The 23337-nt window shown below is 39.9% G+C and overlaps 1 protein-coding gene across 8 annotated transcripts in view; it reads right to left on the reverse strand.

The window, feature by feature from the left end:
* Positions 1–23337, reverse strand: part of PLXNB2 (plexin B2) — a 258670-nt gene that overhangs the window by 43454 nt on the left and 191879 nt on the right. For all 8 annotated transcript variants that reach the window (XM_086747090.1, XM_086747126.1, XM_086747101.1 and 5 more), the window contains 9 exons: positions 22819–22969; positions 20417–20531; positions 19589–19691; positions 19015–19116; positions 13648–13740; positions 12398–12479; positions 7781–7953; positions 5505–5653; positions 2398–2506 (listed from right to left, as the gene is read on the reverse strand). In XM_086747090.1, the coding sequence (XP_086603216.1) occupies positions 2398–2506; positions 5505–5653; positions 7781–7953; positions 12398–12479; positions 13648–13740; positions 19015–19116; positions 19589–19691; positions 20417–20531; positions 22819–22969 (1077 nt within the window). The remainder of the gene's footprint in view (positions 1–2397; positions 2507–5504; positions 5654–7780; positions 7954–12397; positions 12480–13647; positions 13741–19014; positions 19117–19588; positions 19692–20416; positions 20532–22818; positions 22970–23337) is intronic.

Consider the following 23337-nt stretch of genomic DNA (forward strand, 5'->3'; position numbering starts at 1 on the left):
AGGGACATCTTTCACTAGATCAGGTTGTTCAAAGCCCTACCCAGCCTGATCTTGAACACTTCCAGTGGCTGGGCATCCACAACTTCTCTGAGCAACCTGTTCCAGTGTGTCACCACATTCATCATAAAAAAATATCGTCCTTCGATCCATTGTACCTGAAAACCAACTATGAGTTTTTGGTGGTAGATAGACACTAATCGCATGTATGAGGCTGAAACTGTTGTAGACGCAGCTCTAGTGTACACAGACACAGACCGAGCCGCTGCACTGTCTCCCTGTGCGCTGCTTGTGCACTTCTGCCCCGCATGGCCACGCACTGCATTTAGAGTGGCCAGTGCTAAAGGTAAAGCTGTTGTGCTTTGGGTGATCAGACCACACAGTAAAACAGACAATTACCAGCAGGACGGCAGCCAGACAATGTGCCAAAGAAAGGGGAAAATACATAACAGACAATTTATTTTAGGAAGGCTCTTGGAAAGAAGAATATTTTCTTTCCTTTGTGTATACTGAATAAAAGAGGTTTCAAACAAAGCATAGATTTCACGTCTGCTGAAAGACGTCATCAAAGAACGCCTGAAAACAGCAATGAAACAAGACTATAGCATTTCAGACAACATCAACTGACAAGATAGTCTGCTCTGATCATCTGTTCTCACGCCAGAAGTGCTCGTGTCACACTTGCAGAGGTGCACGTGAATGCAATGCCCCTGTGCTGACTTTACTGCAGTCCACAGTTGGCTTCATTTTCTTGTGCAACAAAGAGAAATGAAACTAGAACCAATTTCACCAGTTTTAAGGCATGAACTGTATTATATGACTTTGCTTTGCATTTTGTTAATAGAGTCCCCCTGGAAAGATTTTTGCAGTAAAAAACAAATGCTCTTTATCAGCAGTTAGCTCAGGTATCTGGTATTTCATTAACCTCAATGCAGGCAGAGACTGGCAGAGTCTTGGACTCGCAGGAAAACATCCACCTGGATGATGCCTCTGCTGCTTATCTCACCCCCGACATGTGCTGGGCAGGAAATCACACCAGCACAAGTTCACAGACAGGCTTGAAGCCTACATGGGGGCTGCAGATTACATTTCAACATGCTCCATAACTTCTTTATGTGGTTTTCATGCAAACCATGGGAGAATCTTTACACACAGGAGAAGCATAGAAGAACTGGTGTAAAACATACCCAACACAACGGGTTCATGTCAAAAACTCATCTCATGTAGGGGTTTACTGTCATAGTCTCTGTCCTAGAGACCACAAACACAAAAACATGGGAGATAATGTTGTTGTTCTCTGGTTAAGACAAATGAGATGGACAAAGAAAGACTTAATTATAACCTACATTTCCACAAAGGAACAGAGGACATTTTCAAGCAAAAAGGGTGCTTTTTAAAGAGATATCACCAGGGAGAGGAGGTATTTGCTTGGAAATTCTGGAAAAACCACTTCTAGTTTGTTTTGCAAAAACAAGAATATCCTCTTCTTGGTTGAATGTCATTCTTGACTTATTCCACCGCTTACTGTTGACTCCTTTCCTTCTCACAAGATATCAAGAATTAATGAGACAAAAATTTAAATAAGGGAGAAGATAAAAGCCTAACCCACCCTTTATGTTTTACAGATTTACAGTTCATAGGTGTAATTTTAAGTATCAATATGAGGACAGAGATTATTTCAACCTCTCAACTACCACAGGCTGCTATAAATTATGAAGACTTTGTAGATACAGATAAAGCTACTTGCTGCTGAAACCACAGGCTAGACCAGCTATAACCTAGGGCCACATTTAGGACAGAGGAATTAAGACACAAACAAAATTCTCCTCCACAGTGACACTGAAAACAAAGCACATGTGTAATATGAACACGCATCATGCTGTCTGTGTCTCCATGCCATATTTTTGAACGAAATAAATTATTAAAAAATTAATGTACCCTTATTACTTATTCTTCAGCTGCTCTGCATCCATTCTTGTAATTAAGAACATTGGCTAGACTAAACACTGTGATTAAAATACTGCACCAACTGTGTGTCTAAAGAATACCTAATTTTTTTCAGTGCGGACTTTTTTTTGTTCAATAGTGATACTTAAAAGATATTATGTCACTACTGAAGAAGTTTATTACAGTTTCTTTTCTACCACACCTTTTTAACTTGAATTGCAAAGAACATCATCCTGTTTTGAGACTCTGAACCTATTGGTCAGAATGGATTTTTGGTACACCCTTTGTATAAAGAAATGCTGGAGCTAAGTGCTTCCTAACACTCTTGAATGATGGTGCTATTGATGAAACAAAGTTTGTAAGGCAAGCACAAGTGACTCTGCTTAAAAAGTAAACTTCTAACTTAAGGCACACACAAGGTATTAAATAGGTCTCTGAAAAAGATGCACTTACCTGGTATGTAAACAGCACTTCACTTGGTGATTTACCTAATTTTCCATTGATGTTAACTTCAATTTGACCTTGTTTTGGTTCATTCATTTCTCCAACTTGACATACAATCCTAGTGAGAAAGAATGTAAGTTTATCTTCTGGAAGTAACAGCTGCAATACCAATGCAATGTATGTGAGCTACCACACACACTGCCAGCAAAAACACTAACTTTGCTTTATCCTACACGAAGTATGGGAACGCTGCCTCAGATTCCCAGCAAAACCACCCAAGAATAGTTTAATCTTCTATTTAAAGGTAACTGAAACTTGGGCACTGTACACAGCAGCTACTTTAGCAGTCCATTAGTAGAGGTGCCTTCTACAGCAGGCTCCAGTTCAGCCCAGAAGTCAGAGATGAACCTCTCCAACCCTACACCAGGTCTTCACTGGACCTTGTGATACTAAAAAAACAAACAACCCCCCTCCCTCGATGTAAGAATCAGACCATCAGCTATCTTAGAACTTGGTGTGTTTCAGCTGCTGATGATACTTTCGTTGTGCACCCTGGTGTCTTTCAGCTTTGAAGTACTGTATTTTCACACCTAAAATCAAAATTCCTTTAGAATTACTGTTCCCTGAAAATAAATCCACAGATAACCCACGCAAAATCAGAGGTCAAGGAACATGGGCCAAGAAAACACTGCCTTAACAAATACTGCTGCTGAGTGACAGCTAGGATGTTTAAATTTTTATTTCAAACAGGTGATCCACAGAATATAAGCATGAAAATGCAATAAGGATTTGACACACTTGAAAACCATGACAAATGCTTAATGGAGAGCTGATAATACAGTCAGATAAGGAGGTATATAATGTGCGTAGCCTGCGCAGACGGTTTCATACAGGATACACCCGGAGGATCACTGCTCTTTTCCTTCACTCTTGCTCTCCGGGTTTATTGCTATTCTTCCTTAAAGCAACGCATGACTGCTTTAAAAAACACACTCAAACAGAGAAAAAAAAAAACCAACAGCCCCAAATTGCTGGGTATAATGTACTTAAATCGGGACTTATAATAAAAGGATTGTCAAGTCCCTCTGCAGATCACTCCAGACTTTTCTGCCTGGCTACTGGCAAATGAACAAAATTCTCTGAATTCTTGCATGTCCTGGCATGTGTACGGCTGCCCGAGTCTGTTCCTCATCATCTCTCTACTGTATTCTTGGAAGTTGTATCTTCTTGTCAAGCAGAAACAGGAAACGGTGCCTTTGGAGAAATTTCTACCATATGTCAAGCCAGGGAAAGCAGTCAGGGGCCGGGGTCAGGGGGTGTATGTGTGTGAAACGCTGTAGCGTGGATAGCAGGGATTTTAACTGAGAAAAGTTCCCTCCCCTCCCCAGCATTGGCATTGCCTCCCTTCCCCCACATTGCAAACGGAAAACTACAAAGAATGAGAACATGACTTCTCTAAGGCCAACAATTAAATCACTGCAGAGCCAGAAAGCAGCCTTAAGTGCCTTAAATCTTGCTGCTCCCCTGCCCATGAGAGCAATTGTCTCCTAAAAATGACTAGCGTTTTACTGCAGAAGGATAGGGGAACAAAACTAGGTACTTTTTTTTTTTTTACTAAATTAAATAAAAGAAGGTAATAATAAAACAAAAGAATGGAGGAAGATAAAACCAGAAAATTATAAATAACTATATGGAGATTTTTAATAACTTCTTTTTCAAGGCTTCCCTAATGGAGAACATCCTTCAAAACCCCCTAATTTGTTGATAAATGACATTATGCAAGTTGCATTTGTTCTCACCCATTACCACACTGGCAGAGCTTAGGAAACACCAGTAATGTTGCTATGATACCACAGTTATCTGAGTTCTGGCTCCTTTCCATGTATTTAAAAATATCAAAAACCTTTAGAAAAAGCCAAGAGGCTGGGGGAAATTCTTGTAAGGCTATGCTGCAATTCAGTGCAGCTTTTGGAAACACTGAAAATAGGAAAAAGATGACTGTAAAAGACTTGGGAATTTTGTGGATGGTGATACACACGTAAACGCAGGAGTGATGACAATGGATTTGATTTGGGGAGCAGTAAGAGATAAACAGCTATATATGCATTCTTAAGTCCCATGGGCCTGGGAAGATTCTAAATGCCTGATCCATAAACTGACTAAAGCTCAACATTTTTCAAAAGCTAAAAAAAACCCACTTAGATATCTTCAAAATCACTTTAAAAACATGCCACAGAAACAGCAAAATTTACTATATTACACTTTAAATTAACTGAAGGGAAAGCAAGCCAAGGTTTCAATTGCCGCTTTAAATATCAAGTGAATGAAAGAAAAATCACACTGCTTAAAATACATCGTTACTCTTAATAATACTACTGAACCTTCATGCTATGCTTTTTATCAGATAATATCAAAAGGGTATTTCCCTCTTGAAATTAGATGTTTGATATAATCTGTAACAAACACCTAGACACCTCGAAGAATTTAGGCACTTTGTTTTAATTTTTGGTACTGCTTAAGAGTGTGACAAGTAATCCACAAAACATCTACCAACCTGCTTAGGCAATTCAACATCAATGGACTTGTTGGCTCTGTGATGAAACTTAAGTCATCTAAAGCTAAACCAGAACTCTGTGCACCCTCCCTGCCCCCAGGAAAGAAACTTCGTAGCTGGATTAAACAAAAAAGATTCAAGCTTCCTCTTGCTTTGCCTACTTTCCCATAAATCTTATATGATTTGCTGCACTGTGGTTTAGATTTAAGAACTATTTTAATGATCAGATGCACACCTATGATGCCTTTAATTTAAAAACATATTAGTAGTCTTGCGATATCTGCAGTAATAATTTATGAAAGCTTTTCAAACAAATAAGGAAAAATAATCAATGAATCAGAAGCAGGATGGCAGTACACTATTGCAAATTTGTTGCTGTATTGGAATCTATAACAATTTTAAATAAAGACTCAGATGTTACTGTGAAATATTGCATCTATATCACACTAGTCCTTTCTTCTATTAATAACATTTTATAACCACAGGAAGATTATCTTCCCCTGAAAATGTGCAGCAGTTCCCTTTTTCTTCTAAAATCTTGTGAAAAATATGCAGCAATTACCTTGTGGAAACAGAGTAGAATTCCTCTTTGAACACACATTCCTTGTCTGCCACTGTTATATTTTTCACATCTTCTGCTTTTATTCCCAAATTAGATCCCATTATGGTCAAAAGAATTCCACCACTTAGTGGTCCAGTTTTTGGCTCAATCTGTGTTTGCAAGAGGGAAAGTGAAAAAAAAAAAAAAAGCAAAATTAAATACTGTAGCAACCATATCGCTCTTCCATACTATTTAAAGCTACTTGGACTTAGCTGCACTTCAAATGCAAGACGTTTCTTATAGGACTCACACAAAAACATGCTATGTAACTTTTTAATATTAATTATTCATCTGTTAGTTCAGAACCAGTATTCATCAGCTGCAGATTTTTTCTCGTGTTTTGTGTTATGCACAAAACTCTTGTCTGCAGTTTACTCTGTTTTAAGTTTGCTTCCTCCACTTCCTTCACCATTAATTTTGAAAAGCAAATGGATCGGTCTCCTCTCACAATCATTCCATGGAGCTTTTCCAGCATTTTTTGGCCATGATTTTCTCACTTTAGGTGCACATCAGAACAGTGCACCTTCCTAACACACAGTGCTGCCCCACCCCACATAGCGTCTTCAAAAGTTCCTCCAGTCCCCGATCTTCCTTACTGCATCAAATGGTAGGATGCTGCAGTACATGGGCTGATGCTAATTAAATAATTTGCAATTAAAATGAGGACTGAGAAAATCCTGCAGTTGCAGTGGACTTCTCAGGTTGAAATATGGCCTGAACAGGCACTTGAATTCTGAATATTTGGTGGGAGACTAACCTAGTTTCCTATGTAATATCTGGACTTTGGATGTCTGCTCCACCAAAATCAGAGTTTCTTAGATCTAAGCAAGTCTGAGCACAGAAACGTGGCTGCTGCTGCCTGCTGCCCAGCCCAGCTCCAGAATCACTTGCTCTGTTTTCCCAATGGTTCCACTTTTTAAAACTTCTGCCCACTGGCCATCCCTCTGCACTCAACCCATAAATAAACTAGCTGAAAAATGACTTAATGGTTTGAGTAGATGTTTCCAAAAGTTTTGTTCAAATCTGAAGCTAACAAAAGCTTTGAAAAAACTAATAATTTAGTATTTAATATTTAATTCACAATCATGTACAAACAGTATCCCAGGTGAAAAGACTTTTATTTTTCTTAATTTTCCTTTTCCTTCCCATTCAAACAATCTTTATCTGGGCACAGCTATCACACAAGTACTCTTCTCCACACTTTCTGCTGAGATTTCAGGGTATTTGTCTTCCTTGGCAGGCTTCAGCTGTTTACTGGCCGTCTCTTCTTAGATACACCATCACAGCCAAACTCACCCAGCGTGCTGCCGCTCTGCCTGTACCCACACTGCACCCCCGTGCAACTGCGCAGCCTCAGAAGATACAGCATCTCTATCAGTTTGAGCCACAGGTTTCTACTGCGTGAAACATCCCTGTTATGACTCTCAACCTCTGCCATGCGGTTACTGCAGCTTGGGAAGGGTGTGTCTGAGTTTCAAAGTACCGATACCACTGTCGCAGCAATTTAGATTTGCCCAGTGGAAGTACATATGACTCTTTTCTCGACAATTATACCCACAAGAACAGCATTTGGCTTATTGCTGAAAAGGACAAGAATTTATCGCTTCTTGCTTTGGCTATTGGTCCACCAAGATGGACAATGCTCTTCCCTTGCCTGGGTGAATGCTCCAACTGCAGAGTAAGTCAGGCACATATGGTGTCTCTGAATTCTTACACTCAACTTCTACAGCCTTGGGTTTGATTCTGGTGTGGACTGGAAAATATCACTCACACCTGCAAAACATACTGTGACTCATAAATAACCTGCTCTCTTATTAAACACTATTTAGAAGTCTAGTTTGAAGCCGGTTAATGAGCCTGCTAAGTGCTTGTGGTTCCAGGAGCAGTGAACCTCTCTTACAGACTTATTTCAGGTAGAAAGGACTTCAGAAAAGAAAAAAATCCATGCTAATTCCCAAGAATCAAGTGCCACGTTTAAAAGGACACTGCTAGCCTGGCTTCTGGTGCAGTGAGGAAAAGGCTTGAAAAACAAGGACTCTCAAAGACTCCATTCAGTCTCTTATTTTCAGTCTTTACAAATCTCTCACACACATTGCTACTGGCATTATTTCCTTGCAGCTATTTCAGAGGCTTACTTAACACTCTAGGCAGAAAACCTGCCTTTCAGTATGAGCTTGCTTGGATGCTTCCTCCTGAAAAATAATACACTGGTAGGGAGAGAAAAAAAGTAATCTTACGCGAGTGATTTCTGGATGAGGACACGTGTCGGTGGGAGGAGCACGACAGAGTTTTTCATAAACGCACTTGCTGGGCTGGCCATCTTCTTCACACCAGACACACTTATAGTCGCGATGTGCCGCGAGGCATAAGCTGCAGTCGCTTCGTCCATAAGAGCAGTTGTACAGAGTCACTGAAATATGAACGGTAAATGCACTTAGATGTTTTCCTCTGTTTTAAGGATATTCTGTGTGTTATAGGAAGGAAAACCAATCCTACGTACAAAGTTCGCCTGTTGCTCAGTTTTGTCGTGTGAAAAATATGCACACCGTGCATCCCTGAATGATGCTGAGAGAACACTGTATTTTTCTCCATACGGAAAAACCTGAAATCTATCCATGTGCAGAGCACAAATAAACTATCAAGTAGAACCAAAATGCATTTTTGTAACTCGGGCATTGTCAAAATGTTGACGTACAAAGTCCTTTCTTTGACTATCCTCAATGAACCTGCGTATACAACTGTTCGAAGAACAGCTGAAATACACAGGTCCTCCTGGTGTACCAGGAGTCAGACGTGGAAGGGTATAAAGTCTGCATGAGCGTCAGTAGGGACAGACATCAGCTAGAATGGGACCTCTGCCAGTCGTGTATTTAAAGGAAGAGAGCTGCCTTTGTTGGCTGTTTTCAGGACATTTGGGCCTTTCCAAAATCATCACTAAAGTGTGCACTGAATAGAAAGTTAACACTTAATGAAGTGCAGTCCTTTGTTCAAGTTAATACCTCTTCATTTCTCCATTCTTCTCTATTTTCTTCCTTTTGTTTTCCCTTTTGTCTTGAACTGCTGTCCTGATTCCTTCTGCAGTGGGGTTTAATTCTATTTCTTCTTAGCCAAGAAATCAGGTCTGACAGTCATGCCTCTCTCACTGATGAACCACGCACCAATTGTCCCAGACACTAAGCTTGTTTTGGCACCCATCAATCTCTAGCATGATGCACAGTCATTGAATAAAACTGATTTTCCCAAATAGAGGCAAAGCCTTGAGACACAGCTGGGTGGTTCAGCCTGGACTGGAAAAAAAATGCCACATGTTTCTCAAGAAGAAGTGTTCAAGTTGCACAGACTACTCAGCATGTGAGTGCTGCGCTTCCCTGGGAAGGTGATCTGATTATTGCAGAGAAGGAAACTTCTTGCTCCCTCCTTTTCTGCTCCTGCCCTCCATCCCTGCTTCCGTCTGCTGTTTGGCTGCTCTTTCTTTCTGGACACACAACCTCACCCTCTGCCACCAAGACTCTGGCACTTGTTGATTCTTCTTGCAAATAAACTTATCAGAACAGTAGAAAGCTACTTAGGTTTCCTCCTGTGCTCTTTTAAGAGTTAAATGTGCTCACAGATGGGAGTGGGGAGTACAAGACAGAGACTAAGCATCTCCCCTTTCAAGTAGGGATGAGCTGGTTTATATGCTCAGTAAGTCTCAAGCAATGGTACCCTTGGTGACACTGTTTTTTTTTTTTTTTCAAAGGAGTTTCATCCTTAAAGATGCAGGAAGCAAAACTGGAGTAAACAGAGGTGATCAGATGTGGGCAAGAGAGAATAGAATAAATCCCTTTGAGACCACATATGGTAAAGGCCATCAAAAATGTCTGTTTAGAGAAAGCTTTTATTCTCAGAAGAGCAGGACTCTAGGAAGGACACCAGCAAAACCACCCTCCAGTCACTAACATATCAATGCACTTGGTATCTTCCTATATAATGGCAGTAGCAGCAGCTTTTAAAATCTAATTCCAAGAGGCTACCATGTCAGATTTCTATTGAAATGAAAAAGTAAAATGAGAATGCTGGTTTTCCATTATTAATCAGCAGTGTCCTTATTCCCCTGCTAGGCATGAACAATATTACAGATGCCCAAAACTTGGCTACAGTCTCTATCACCTGCACAAAAGCATATAACCCCACACGGGCAATTTTTCTCTAAATGCTGTATATTTAAAAACCTTAGCATTCAGTTTCACAGCTAGTCTTTAACGGAATAACACATTTTTATTCTTTTGCTTACACTGAAGAGTTAATGCAATGATGAAGCCTGGTTTTAATCCTTCTTAGATCTAATCAGCATACCCACTTGATTTCAAGTAGCTTTACCAGCACAAACTCAGTTGAGATATCATTGGAGGTGTATGCAAAGCCGAGGGACACTGGCATTTGTAGCAAGGAATCAATGAGAAAGAGCATCCGTTTGATTCAACCCCTATCTTGAGTTCTCAAGGAATCGATGAGCACAAAGCAGGAGCAGCATCATTTGCTTCATACACTGGGCACATCAATACGGAAGTCAGTGAGCAACAAATATAACCTGAGCAACATTTTCAACAGTTTGTGTGTTAACATTCACTCTGTATGTTGGATGTGAATGTACTGCTGCAAAAAAGCACCAGACTGACAGCCCTGGTATGTTGCTGTTCGCTTTTATAAGCAGAAGAGACAGCGCGGGCAGTGGCAAGGAAAAGTTTCCTCGCATTTATGCTGTGAATTGCTTTTGTAGGAACCAGACTGCTTTCTTAATCCAGCACTTTGAATGGTTGCTACTGCACAGGGACTTGAGCAGGTACTATTGTCAAAAAAATCTTCCCCTTGACTCCCTAACCCCTGTGTTAGCCACCCGTACTGCCACATGGCCACCTGGTATGGCACAGGAATGCGCTTACTGAATTACTTTGTTATCCTTCAACGGCTGGACAGGGATTTTCATCCTATCCCTGAATAAACAATGTCAGCACTGCAACGTCTTGACATCCCTCACATCCAGTTGCATAAATGCAATGAAGAAAGCTATGGCCTTAAAGCATTAAACACTCCCCCTGTTCACTGATCAGCTCATTAAATGTACCAGCAGCAGGCCACTCATTAGATTCAGGCTCTTATCCATCACCTTGAGATACCAGCTGTGAAATCATTGATAAAAAGGACAAAGGATAAAAGGGATATATTGGATTTCATACTGTTCAGAACCCCTGATGGCCGGAGATGTAAAAACACTATCGTAACTTAGTATTCACTAAGTGTTACACAAAGAAAGGGTTCTTTCACCAGCAGGTTCAAAGGTGCTTCTCAGCAGCAATCACATACCCAAAGCCAATTCTTTTGAAGATGCATAAAAAACATTACGCTCTGGATTTTGTATGGCAAGGAAATTTAAAAGTAGGAGAGAATTTGGATTTTAAAAATCCCTTTTATAATAAAAAGAGACATTTGTTGATAATTTTTCAATTCCCCTTTCGCAATGGTTCTATATTTCAATTTGAATGATAATATTTCTTTAACAATTCAGCTACTTCTTTTTTCCTTTGTTCTTCCCAGACTGGGAAAAAAAGATGTTGGGAATATTTGGTCAAAATTCTGCAGTTTTAAACACCACAGCCTTTGGAATGGAAATTAAGACAGTGTGAGATTGTAATATGAGCTGCCCGTAACATTCATGCCAGGTCCTCTTTTAAGTGCTTTCAACACTGCACATGGTGCCATAGGGAAAATCTTCTAAAAACATACTTCTATGCTGTCAATAAGAAAGGGAATACATTTAAATATCGTACAGATGGAAAAACACAATCTGAAGGTGAAACTACTTGGGGGCTGTATTAGTTTTCCTGACGTTGACTCATCACACAAGTAACAAGTGCCTCGCTGTTTTTACAAGATTATGTCTTGAACTTCAGTCCAAAGGAATGTAAGGTATGTACCAGCTCCCAGATACTGCTCCACTGATTCTGATGGAGCTTCCTCACCTCAGCTCAGGACTAGGTGTACAGACATAACTGCTTCATCGTTGGATGTTGAAAGAAATAAGAAAGGGTTGTCAAGCATCGGAACAGGCTGCCCGGGGAAGTGGTTGAGTCACCACCCCTGGAGGTATTTAGAAGATGTGGAGATGTGGCAGTGAGGATGTGGTTTAGTGGTGCACTTGGCAGTGCCAGGTTGACCATTCAACTCAATGATCTTAAAAGTCTTTTCCAACCTAAAAGACTTTATGATTCTAAATAAAAAAATGTATATTTATAAAGGAATTTATATCAGAGATCAAGTCTTTGTGCTATAAAACGCTTAATAGACTTTTTGTTGCCACAGAAATAAACTAATAAAGAGTTGAAAGCACACTGCATGTTTCTGTGTATTGCTGATTGCCAGCAGTCATAAAGACTGCAGAACCTGTCTGAGCTGAGACACAGCTGGAAGTTGAGATTTCAGGTGAAGCACACATGAGCAGCAGTGAGAAGGATCTCTTTTCTGCTATTGGAGGGGGAAAGTTCATTGGGGAAGAGAAATGGCTGTTGGGAAAAAAAACCAACCCAACTACTTAAGTATGTTTGGATTGTGAAGCTTCGCTATTAGGATTACCCTGCAGAGCAAAAGCAAACTTGAAATTAATGATAGCATATTTAAAACAGCCTTCAATATATACAACATTGATGTTTAATTCATGAGTTCAGTATTAACAACTTTTGATATGTCAGATTTTATTGTTTCACTCAAACCAGTAAAACCTACAAAGGTAACATTCTTATTCATGCGACTCCAAATTACGAAGAATAAATCGTGTTTACTGTAATTAACCTCCCCGTAATCCCGTATTTCATACTTACCCATCAGTTTGCTGTCAATCTTGACCTTCTCTGTTCTTATGGATAAGTTAAGTCGTATGGTCTCATTTGCACTATAGGAGAACTGGAAAAGATGACACAATAGAGATATTTATACCTTCGTTTAGCAAGGTTAATTTAATGGGTTTTCTACCATTCTCAATAATCAGAGCTGTGAAGGTTTTAGAAACTATCCCAAACCTTATGGTCTCTTTTTCATCTTGGCCAAATACATTTCTAGAAAAATGTTTTAATGAACCTAATCCTTCACAATCGGAATTTTCAAGTACCTAGGGACAGCGATATCTGAATCCCCGCTTTTCATTAATTTAATTTACATTTGGTTATAAGTATCCAAGTAGCAAAGGTACTGTTCAGATTCAGTAAATACGCTGCTAACCCTGCTGAGTTCTCCCTTCCCACACCATCTGGCCCCATTACTTCTGTGGACACGGCAGGCTCGCATCACATGGAGGGAAAATCTCTTGCATCTTTTGCAGCGCAACCCCCTCGTTATAGCCAAAGCACAAGGTTCACGTGCTCCAAGACATGAGCTTCTGCTCAGGTTGAAAGACTGCAGCAATAATAACCAGTGGGAAAGGAAAAGAGCAAAGAAAAATACAATGGCTTTATAAAGCAAATGCTTTGTGCTAGGCTCAAATGCTGCATAAATGCTAATTAGTTCTCAAAACTACTGTTAGTAGGCTTATAAGACACAAAAGTTAATGCCAGCATAACATTTTCTGAGCTTGTAAATAGTCCATTTTAAAAAAATATTATTTCCTTTCTCTGTAAAATAAACCAGAGTGAAAGAAGCATAGCTATTAAGTAGCCAAACAACAACATACTGTTACTATTCCCATTTTTACAGACATAAAATAGGAAAGATAAGTAATTGGAGTGTGGAGAGGCAGAGCTGTGAAATTCTCATTTTTTATCCTCAATGATTTCACCAGACTGCATAAAAAGTGAAGAATAAAATACTAATTGTCCCGAATTCATCCAGGGAGAGTTCAGTGAATCCATGGATTGGATAGATAGAGAAATCAAAGGGAAAGATCAAGGGCTTTGAGTTAAGACTCCAGGAGCTCTGAGCTGCTGCTGCCTTTGACTGCTACTGCCAAAGAAGAATCTCCATCAGAGGTGACTTTCTTCTCTGAGGGAAACCTATATTACCTGTTTATTTCTGGACACTGGAACAGGTCTATAAGAACTGAATATGTTTGCTAGGCAAATCATATTTTTGCATTTACCTCTTTACTCATGAATGAAAATGTTCCTTCATCTGATTCATCAACAGGAGCTTCGAATTTAAATTGGCTGTTTCCAACTACAAATTTTTTATCCTGTGGAAGAGAAAAGTTCAGCTTAGAGTTCGTATAGCATCACCAAGCGTAATAAAATATCAATGTTCAGCACTGGAAGTAATAAGATCAAACAGAGAAGGCTAACCAGTTAAAGTCATCTTCTGAAAACAAAGCTAGTGAAACATCGAGCCAGTGCAATCTGCTACTTTGCTGCATCCCTCCAAACATTCATTAAAGGTGGAAGCATCAAGCAGTACAAATAAAACAAGAACATATCCAGCACTCTGTTTCAGGGAACAATAAGAAAAAGCCAAGAGATGTGAATACTGGATGGTTTCACACATCAGATGTGTTATTAACAGAGCTGTGTGAGTTCTGCCCTTAAGATTTTCTCTGTAGGGATGCTGGGCAGAGCAGGAATGCAAGAATTACATGGGACACTGGAATAAACACCTCTCAGACCTTGCTGGCTTTGTTTCGCCTGCCTCACCACAACTCCAGCTGTGTTTTCACAGGACAGTCTTTGATGGCAGCACCAGCTTAAAGGTATTCCTACCTCCTAGACACCTTCTTCCCCCTCTCTTCTCCCTAGGCCCTAAATCCATTCATTCCTGCCGTTAGGCTGCAGCACATACCAACCTGGGCTGCACTGACAAAACTCTCAGACCGGCTGCTCTGTGATTCCACTGAGGACCTGAGCTGGCTTAAAACCAAACACATCACCCCATGGCACTGTTTCTGTGTTGGGTAATTCTTCTGCTCTAGCCGACAGCACAGCTGCACAAACAGCTTTGCCAGAAGAACCAGAGAAAGAAATAAGTAGTAATGACATTTTCAGACAGTATTGTTGGTAAAGACTCATGAAATCAGAGCCCACTGAGGGACAAGGCCATCCTCACCTTTTTAGAATCACAGAATGCCCTGAGTTGGAAAGGACCTTCAAAGATCATCTAGTCCACTCCCATGCCATAGGCATGAACATCTTTCACTAGATCAGGTTGCTCAAAGCCCAGTCCAACCTAACCTTGAACACTTCCAATGATGGAGCACCTACAATATCCCAGCCCTCTGACCATTTTCACGGCCCTCCTCTGGACACGCTCCAGCAGGTCTATGTCTTTCTTGTACTGGGGACTCCAGAGCAGGATGCAGTACTCCAGCTGGGGTCTCACCAGAATGGAATAGAGGGAGAAGGGGAGAATCACCTCCCTCAACCTGCTCATGCTTCTTGTGAAGCAGCCCAGGATACCATTGGCTTTCTGGGCTGCAATTGCACACTGCTGGCTCATATCTAATATTTCATCCACTAGTAACCCCAAGTCCTTCTCCACAGGCTACTCTCTATCTATTCATCCCTCAGTCTGTATTGATATTGGGGACTGCCCCAGTCCAGGTGCAGGACCTTGCACATGGCCTTGTTGAACTTAAAGAGAACTTCACTTTGATGCCTTCTGTGGATGTAAAGAACCAGTCCCTCCTTTCGTCCAGAACCAGCTGAGTCTTGGAGTATGTGGCAAAAAAATAATAGTTACTTGATTCCCCTTTCCTGCTCCAAGGGTTAGTAAGCTGCCTCCTGCTGTCATCTAAGCCTCATGTATGAGGATCTTATGCGATTTATTTGTAGTCACTTCTTCAACACTGGAATCACTGGTAACTTATGGGCCACTAGGTTTACCTAATTAGGACAGCGGAAACCTTTCCTATTGCACCTTCCCTGTGACAGCTTGGGTAGCGGACACAAGAGCCCACCAACATCTGAGGTGGAGGAAGAGCACAAGCTTTAACCAGGTAAAGGGCTTGACTCCAGTCTCTAGGAGGTTTATGTCGTAGAAGGGAACAGACCTTTTAATTCTTCCTTCTCAGAAGCTGCATATAGAAAATAAGCTACTGACTGAGCTCTGAAAACTCTTTTTTGGAAGTTTTACAGCCCATTCTGCTTTACAGAAAATGTCTACATACTCCAAGTTTTAAAGCACCTTACAAATGTCTTTTCCGAGGAATGCTGCCTCACTTTCCATACTCTACATTTCAATATATCACGAATTTTTCAAAAGTGTTCAAATTCTGCTGCTGCTGAGTAAAGCTTTCCTACACGCTTAACAGAAGGCGCTGGCAGAGGAGGGGAGCTTTGGCATGTGTGGCAGCTGCCACCTGGAGCAAACTGAAATCGAGAGTTGCCATACCAGGCTCTCGAACAGAAGGCCACAGAGCTCACATGCTGCAGCCTGGGTGCAAGAAGAGACATGTAGCAAACACTGGGAAGTGGGTTACACATCAGGCACACATGACAAAGACAAATCCAAATGGGAAATTACTTTTAACAGAAATCTTTGGAGGGCAATAAGGTTATCTTGATGCTGGTACATCTGACTCTTCTACCGTGCCAGTCTTTCAAGGACTCAGCTGGAGGATGCCTCTCAGAAGTCGCATGCAATATGCCTGATCAGTACTAAACTTTCCTCTCAATCTCTTGTCCTCAATGAGGCTATTCCCAAGAGAATGACAACAGCTTACATTTTCTTTTCCTTCCTACTGAAATTCTTTCAGAGGAAGGAGGGGAAGAAAAACAATCAACAGCTGCCCCTCTTTTTGTCTATTTCCCTGCAGCGAAAGCCCTCACGCGGAGATTTATTCATTGTGCTACAAGGGTTCACAAGTTAAGAGGTGCAGACAAAATGCATAAGCTTATTCTTCCACTCTCAGTTCTGCAATAGCAGTTTTTGAAGCCATGTACCTCTCCTACTCACTGAGTAAGCTCAAATCTTCACTGCTAATCTCCACCTGGAAATAGAGATGCTTATATGCACAATGCTGCCTAGCGTACTTAGTCACCCATGATAAGGCAGGTTGTGCGTCGCCCTTTTAACCAAAGCACAGATTAAACCAAGATAATGGAGCTAGTAGTTCAAAGCAACAACTGAACATTCACTTTTGCTTTCTCTAAGCAAGAATTTAGGCAAGGAAAATAGTAGGAGAACTGATATATACCAATGTCCTAATCAATAAAGACCTTAAATGTGCTCATAGCTGCATGACTGCTACCTCCAAAAACACTGTAATGCTCAGCATATCCTGTGGCAAAATTGTTCCACATGAGAAGTCATATGCTATTTTGCATTCAGGCTGTGGGCCAACCCTTACAAAATATCCATCCATGGCTTCTCCTGAGCCACTCTGCCATCCATGAGATATTTACCAAAGGCTGAGTGTAAGTTATGCCCTTACTCAAATGAATTTTCAGTAACTAAAGTTATTGCTTCAGATAGCAGGACTCCACAGGCATGAGTGCCTGTATGATTACACCTATTTCATGCCTTATTTGTCTGTTTTCACATATACTTAGAGGTCTGTGTATACAGCTGTAGTCACTGTGTGTGCCTCTTCAAGTTCTGGCACTGAAGGCATTATTATTTTGGCTCAAAAGTGAACCTCTGTACCAGGATATATGGGCTGCTCCCATGACAGAGATGACATTCCCATACGGCTCTCACCTAAGAAAAAATATTCTGATATCATTTGACACTTTTTGCCCCCTAGCATCTTCCAGCATAGAGTCTATGCATTCATCTTACTTCTTACAGAGATTTAAATTCCACCTAAGCCTTCCCAGTTCCAAGTTAAATAAATGCATACAAGGTCTGGCCTGTATGCTAACTGTTAAGCACTGCTACCCATGACAAAGCATTCAATTCCCAGGATGTGTCTGCCTTTGTTAAATGTAATTGGTATCTGACAGAGAAAAAAAAAAAAAAAGTGGAGGGGCAGAAGCTTTTTTGTTCTCTTTCCTCTACTAGTCGTTTGGAAAGCTTAAAGTGCTTATTCACAGAATGATAAACCAGATGAAGGAGTTTCTAGGTCCCTGCTGCTGTTTCTCCTCCTTGGAGGAAAAGGGTTCTCTAGAAGTCAAATTCAACACATCTAGACTAGGCATCTGCTCTGAATTTGTTCTTGAGAGAGAACGGGCTCTACTCCTTGTATCAAGGGAGCACGGAAAGATTTTCCTCTTGTGCAGAAAAACAGCTCTTTATAATGCTAAACAAAATAAATGTGAGTAAATTATCTGGAATACTTTTCCATTTTTTAGCAAAGAGAGGTGTGGCGTTTAAGACATCTTGCATGCAGCCAGACATACTCCAGGGACCAGTCCTGGCATCTCAGAGAACAGATCAAATTCACCAAATTGCTTTTCTTTGTTTACATATATGTTAAGGTCTTCAAGCTAAGATGTTTATTTTTGAACATACACTTGTATAGCATGGTCTTGACATATGTACAGTGTACTCATACACAGCATGGCCTTCATATGACTGTACTGCTTACAGGCTGCTTTTTACCCTTCTCTGAATACCCTTCTTACACTGTCACTCTCCAGACCTGTTTACCCTTTTCCATCCCCTGGCAGGCGTAGCAGAGGTGACAGAAGGACTTTGTAAGCTATACAGTACTTCAATTTGGCAAACGAAAACAAACAAACAAAAACCAACACGTCAAAAACCAAGAGTCTTCTTTCCCTTGATAGATGGCTGGTAACCAAAGCAATTGATGCAATCTCCAGTGTACATATCAGCAATTCACATTTACACAAAAACAATACAGAAATAAGCAACAGAAACTAAGAATAAAACTAAGAACTAAGAGGTAGGTTTTAAGCTTAATTTTCATCAAACTAACAAGAACATTTCACGCGTTGTCTAGATTACAAAACAATTAAAAGCTTGGAGTCAAACTCTGGCTTCTTAGAAGCTTTGTAATTTACTTTCTGGAAGCAAGTACTGAGAACAAGAAGCCTTTGCTGCAGCTGAGAAAATACCTTATCTTCTGGTTTGATGGTCACACACACATGAACACCAAAAGATTGTTTTACCCAAACTAAGAAACATTTAATTTCTGAATGCTTTTTTTTTGTTTGTTTGAGAAGTGAGAATTGAATTAAGCATGCCAAATGATGTCATTCTAGAATAAAAAAGTATTTAATTAGAAAAAAATATGAAACATTCATAATTCCTAAATCTCCTCTTGTTTCATTAGATGAAAAATAAATGTCAAGTGTTTCAATAGGTCCAATTTACATTCTTTAACACCCACCCCCCCCCATATAGAAGTTAAAATATTTTGTCCAGCTCTGATTCTGTCTTGGTGATGACTCTACCATAGTAACCAACATTACATCAAACTTGAATGTGTAGCTCTTCTTCTTTAAAAGCAATTATGAGCAGGATCTCCAAGGAACACAAACTAATGCTTTAGTTTAGAGGTGTGGCTGCAGTTTAAGTGGAATTCAAATGACAGCCAGCTTTGAATTAATCTGCTTACCCGATAATAAGCTAGATTTCTTCCCTCAAAATACACCGTTGTTCGGTACTCCATAGGTATTATTGGAGGGTTAGGGTTTAGAAACTGCGGGCATTCTTCTTCCTGGGGAGGGAAAAAATTCATACATTATTCCAAATAAAAAGTCTTATCACAACAAGCTCCGATGGCCTTTGGACAATGGAAGGATTGTTCTGAAGAACTTCATGCTTAAAATACAGTGACAGATTTGATTACACCCTTTCAAATTAGACATGCTAAAAATGACTGCAGCATATGTCAAAGCTGTGGGTGATTATCTTTCCCAGCCTTGAAATCTTGTTCCTCCCATTGAAGCAACATAGTAAAAGGAACAAAAATATCCTTTCAGGAGTTATTCAGTCTCACTGCCCCTCCTCAATCACACCCTTAAATTCCCACCCCCGCACTGTCACTAAAAAAAACCACTTTACACTTTTGGAGTTAACTTTAGAATGATTTTTAAAACCCTGATTCAACCAACTCATATAAGAGAAAAAGCAAAGAAAATATTGAAGTATTCTAATAAAAATCTAATAATCTTATTTTTAAACATCACCATATTTTGTTTAATCACATCCTGTATGGAAGAGGACTCTTCACAGATATGTCTCTTCCAGTCCCACTGGCAATTCCATCTATTGCTTGCACAGGAATAGCATCTACAAATAAAACATGATAGTCATGACAAACTGTCAGGCTTTTTCCCCCATTGACAAAAAGTAAATGAAATTCCATCTCTATTCATGGAGGGTAGATCAACCTGCTACAGTGTCCTTACTAAATTAAGCTGAAAACTTCAGAGTAAGAACAGTTCAAGAATCCCAAAAAGCTATTTTCTCCCTTAAATATTTGAGCAAAGATCAGAAATCCACAGCATCTTGCAGAAACTTTGAGATCAAGTCTGAGACGACTGGAAATGATCTTGATCAACCTTCATACATAAGGATGAACAAAGTGGGGTTTGGGTTGGCTGCGCCAGCCCTGGGGCAGCAACATCTTAAGCCGGGCAGATGACAGGGACAAAATCACTTTGATTGTCTTATTTGAATGCACGGCAACCCAAAGCACCAATCTAACGTTTGAGGGAACAAGTAGGCAAGTAGATGTCCACGGAGCTCACCTGCAATGGCAATCCAATGAACCAGCCTTTAATTGTATGGGCCATGAATATTCCCATCCCATGTGGTTTATATTACCAGCACACCTGGTGCCCTTCTACCATTTTTCAACTCAATTAAAATGTAAGAAAAAGGATTTGGACACTGGCAAATTTTGAGAGTGCCAAAGGCTTAAATATGAAATGACTGAGTAACTCAGCTCTCAGTTACCTGAAACACCACGCTACAGGATCTACACACCTACGTTAAGAAGCTGAAATACTTACGGCTGATTTTCAAAAAGATTCATTGCTTCTTCACAGTCATAAAAAGGGTAAGTATGTGATGCAAAAAATATTTTGTTCTTTCCAAAGGTTAACTGAAGTGGAACGGAAACATGATCTATCACAAAAGAAAAAAAAAAATCTAAGTAGTTGTTGAATTCTTTAGCTCTTGAGCTGAATGACACCATGATAATACTTTTATTATTTTACAGAACATAAGTAAATATTTAATTACGCTGTTGACACTCTGGATGTAATGACTTGTTATACTTCAGATATATAAGCTCCGTTTTGTCTTTTTAAGCCTTACAAATTTTTCAGCATACGGTTGTTAGAATTAAAACAGACATGGGATAAAGGGAAGAAGCAAAATTACAGAATAGCTTTGTTTTACGGGAGTGTTTCCCAGCGGTGCTATCATCATGCTAGAATTTTAAAGTCTAGAAGAATAAGGAAAACTGAATAAGGAGATAACTGAACACAGATGAAAACTGGCACAAGAACAACCATTTAAATAAAACATTTTCTTAAATATGAATATGTCTGCATGTAAGATTACTTGTTTCATTTGTGGATTAAAACTGTCATCGTCATGTGAATCAAAGCAAGTGATCTCTGTGGTTAGTGTCCAACAGTGGCTGCAACGCTACGTTACCACAAGCAATTGTGATCTTCAGTTTGCCGTACATAACCTCTCCACAAATGCACTTCTCACCTGGATCATTACTGAACTAAGAGTGGAAAATTTATCTTCAGAAACTGGTGCTTTCCTCAGCGAAGCTGTTTGAAATACCTTTTGCAGAAATCATTAAGCCCTTGTGACAAGCTATTTCACAAGCTATTGGGCAATTTCAGACTCTGCTTTCCTTGAACAGGTTCTTGGAAGACCATTAGCTGCTTGGCTGGAAGTCACCTTTGCCTGCACTGAGTCCCCTTGAATATTTCAGACTGGCAGGAATGCCAGGGGATTTCCTAACAACGGGAATGCAAAAAAGCATCCCTGCTCTCTAGAAAGATTCTATTCCCTTTGGAACCAACCACAACTGAAGCAACCCAGACTTAGTAGAGTTTCTTAACATTAAGTAAATCACTCTGGACTTTTTGTCACAAGCTGCCAGGAACCACTGTCTGTGTTCATAACTGTCTGCCTTCTGCTGAAGTGTCTCCCAAGCTTCTGAGCATCTTTATTTTACTTTTGAACATTCTTTCAGATGGACCCCTGTGCAGCCAACTCAGAGAGGCGTATTATTTCTAGGGGACTTGGTTACTCTAACACCATCCATGACAGGCTTCTAGTCTCACATTTTATGCTGGAAGACATCAAGATGTCATGTTTATCAACTCAGTCACTTTATATCCTGCTTTACAAAATATTTAGGGAAAGTGAAGTGGCCCTAAATAATGGAGTGCTGCTTTGGCACTTAGCATAATCTGATACTGTGACACACCCCAGCTAGTTTAAAACTTAAGAGTGGCATTTTAATATCATTACTCTTTCTGTAACTAAAACTGGATTTTGACCTGTTTCAGTCTTAAGAGAACTGAAACTTATCTTAGAAAGTGCTTCCAAGTACAGCTTTGTCAGTTCATGGGTGTTGTGATACATATAAAAGGGGGTACCTCAGGGGTATCTCTGCAAGAGAATTTGGTTTGTTTTTTTTTTCCTTTTGTTTTTTAAACTTGATATATAATAAACAGTGCTGTGTAACTAGTTTTATTCCATGTGTTTATGCATCAAGATATACGAGCTTAAAACATGAATAAAGCACTATCTAGGAATCAGCACAAGAGTTATGGTTGTCAACAGATCTTAAGCATATAATCAGTGGTTCAGAACAATGGAACAGCCTTTAATTATACGATCACATATTTTTCCACTGGACTTACTATTGCAGAAGCTGGAGGACACATAGTAGAAGAGGCAGAAGGCTTTACAAGAGAAAGGACAGTCTTGTGACATGGACCAGAAAACAAGCCATTGAACTACAGCTGACTAGAGCAAAACTAAGACATGAGAGATGAAAAACTTCACATTTGAAGCGCTCTTCTGGCCCTACAACTCAGAGTGATTAAGGTAAGATTAGAGTAGCTGGGTTTTGTTCGTTTGGGACACAGAATAGCACCTCTCTGGCTCCATGTCTATGCCTCTGCCAAGCTCCTGTTTCAGGTTCCTGGTAGAAACAATGGGAATGCTAGAGGTTGTAAATACAGCAATGGAAGAAGTTTGAGCAAATGTTTTTTTTCAAACGTTTGAAGAGATAAAGTTCAGCAATGGACTATCTGGGGAAAGGGACTGGATGAGGAAAAAAAATCTTCTATGTAGCTCATATAAGATCATCACATCAGAAGCAGGAGGCTACGTTCTTTTGTCTTATTATACATGAACAGCAGCAATATTTGTTTACCTTGACCTTTCGGTGTTGGAGGAATTAGATCAGGCGGATCACAGATAATAACTCCTTCTTTTAACTGAGCATAATGGGTTGTTTCACCAAATGTACAAAAAATCTGGTCGCTGTTAGTCAAAGTTGGTAATGGACTTACAGTCAGTTCCACCTGGAAACAAAATTTTAAAAGGGTAAAATATTTGAAAGAAATTAACCAAGACCAGTAAGATTTATGGACAGAGAATTTTAACTGCTCTCTTTTTGGCCAGTGATGATACTTTGGCTAGTATCACAGAAGACGGTTCTGCTTTTCAATTTTTATTTCTTCCCATCTGCTAGTCTTTTCTTATACCTCTAGCAATTTTTCCAGGCTGTGTCTATGTTGAATTAGACTGGTACAAAAACCTCTTATCCTGTAAATGCATTAGATTAGAACAAAAATGTCTCTACAGCTGCACCCAAAGCCTTTTATTCTTGTCCTCAGTATCCAGTTTACCAACAGTAAACAGAGTGGTTAACACTTGAATCCTGACAAAC

Source organism: Chlamydotis macqueenii, chromosome 1, assembly GCF_036417535.1.
Source record: "Chlamydotis macqueenii isolate bChlMac1 chromosome 1, bChlMac1.mat, whole genome shotgun sequence".
Classification (NCBI taxonomy): Eukaryota; Metazoa; Chordata; class Aves; order Otidiformes; family Otididae; genus Chlamydotis; species Chlamydotis macqueenii.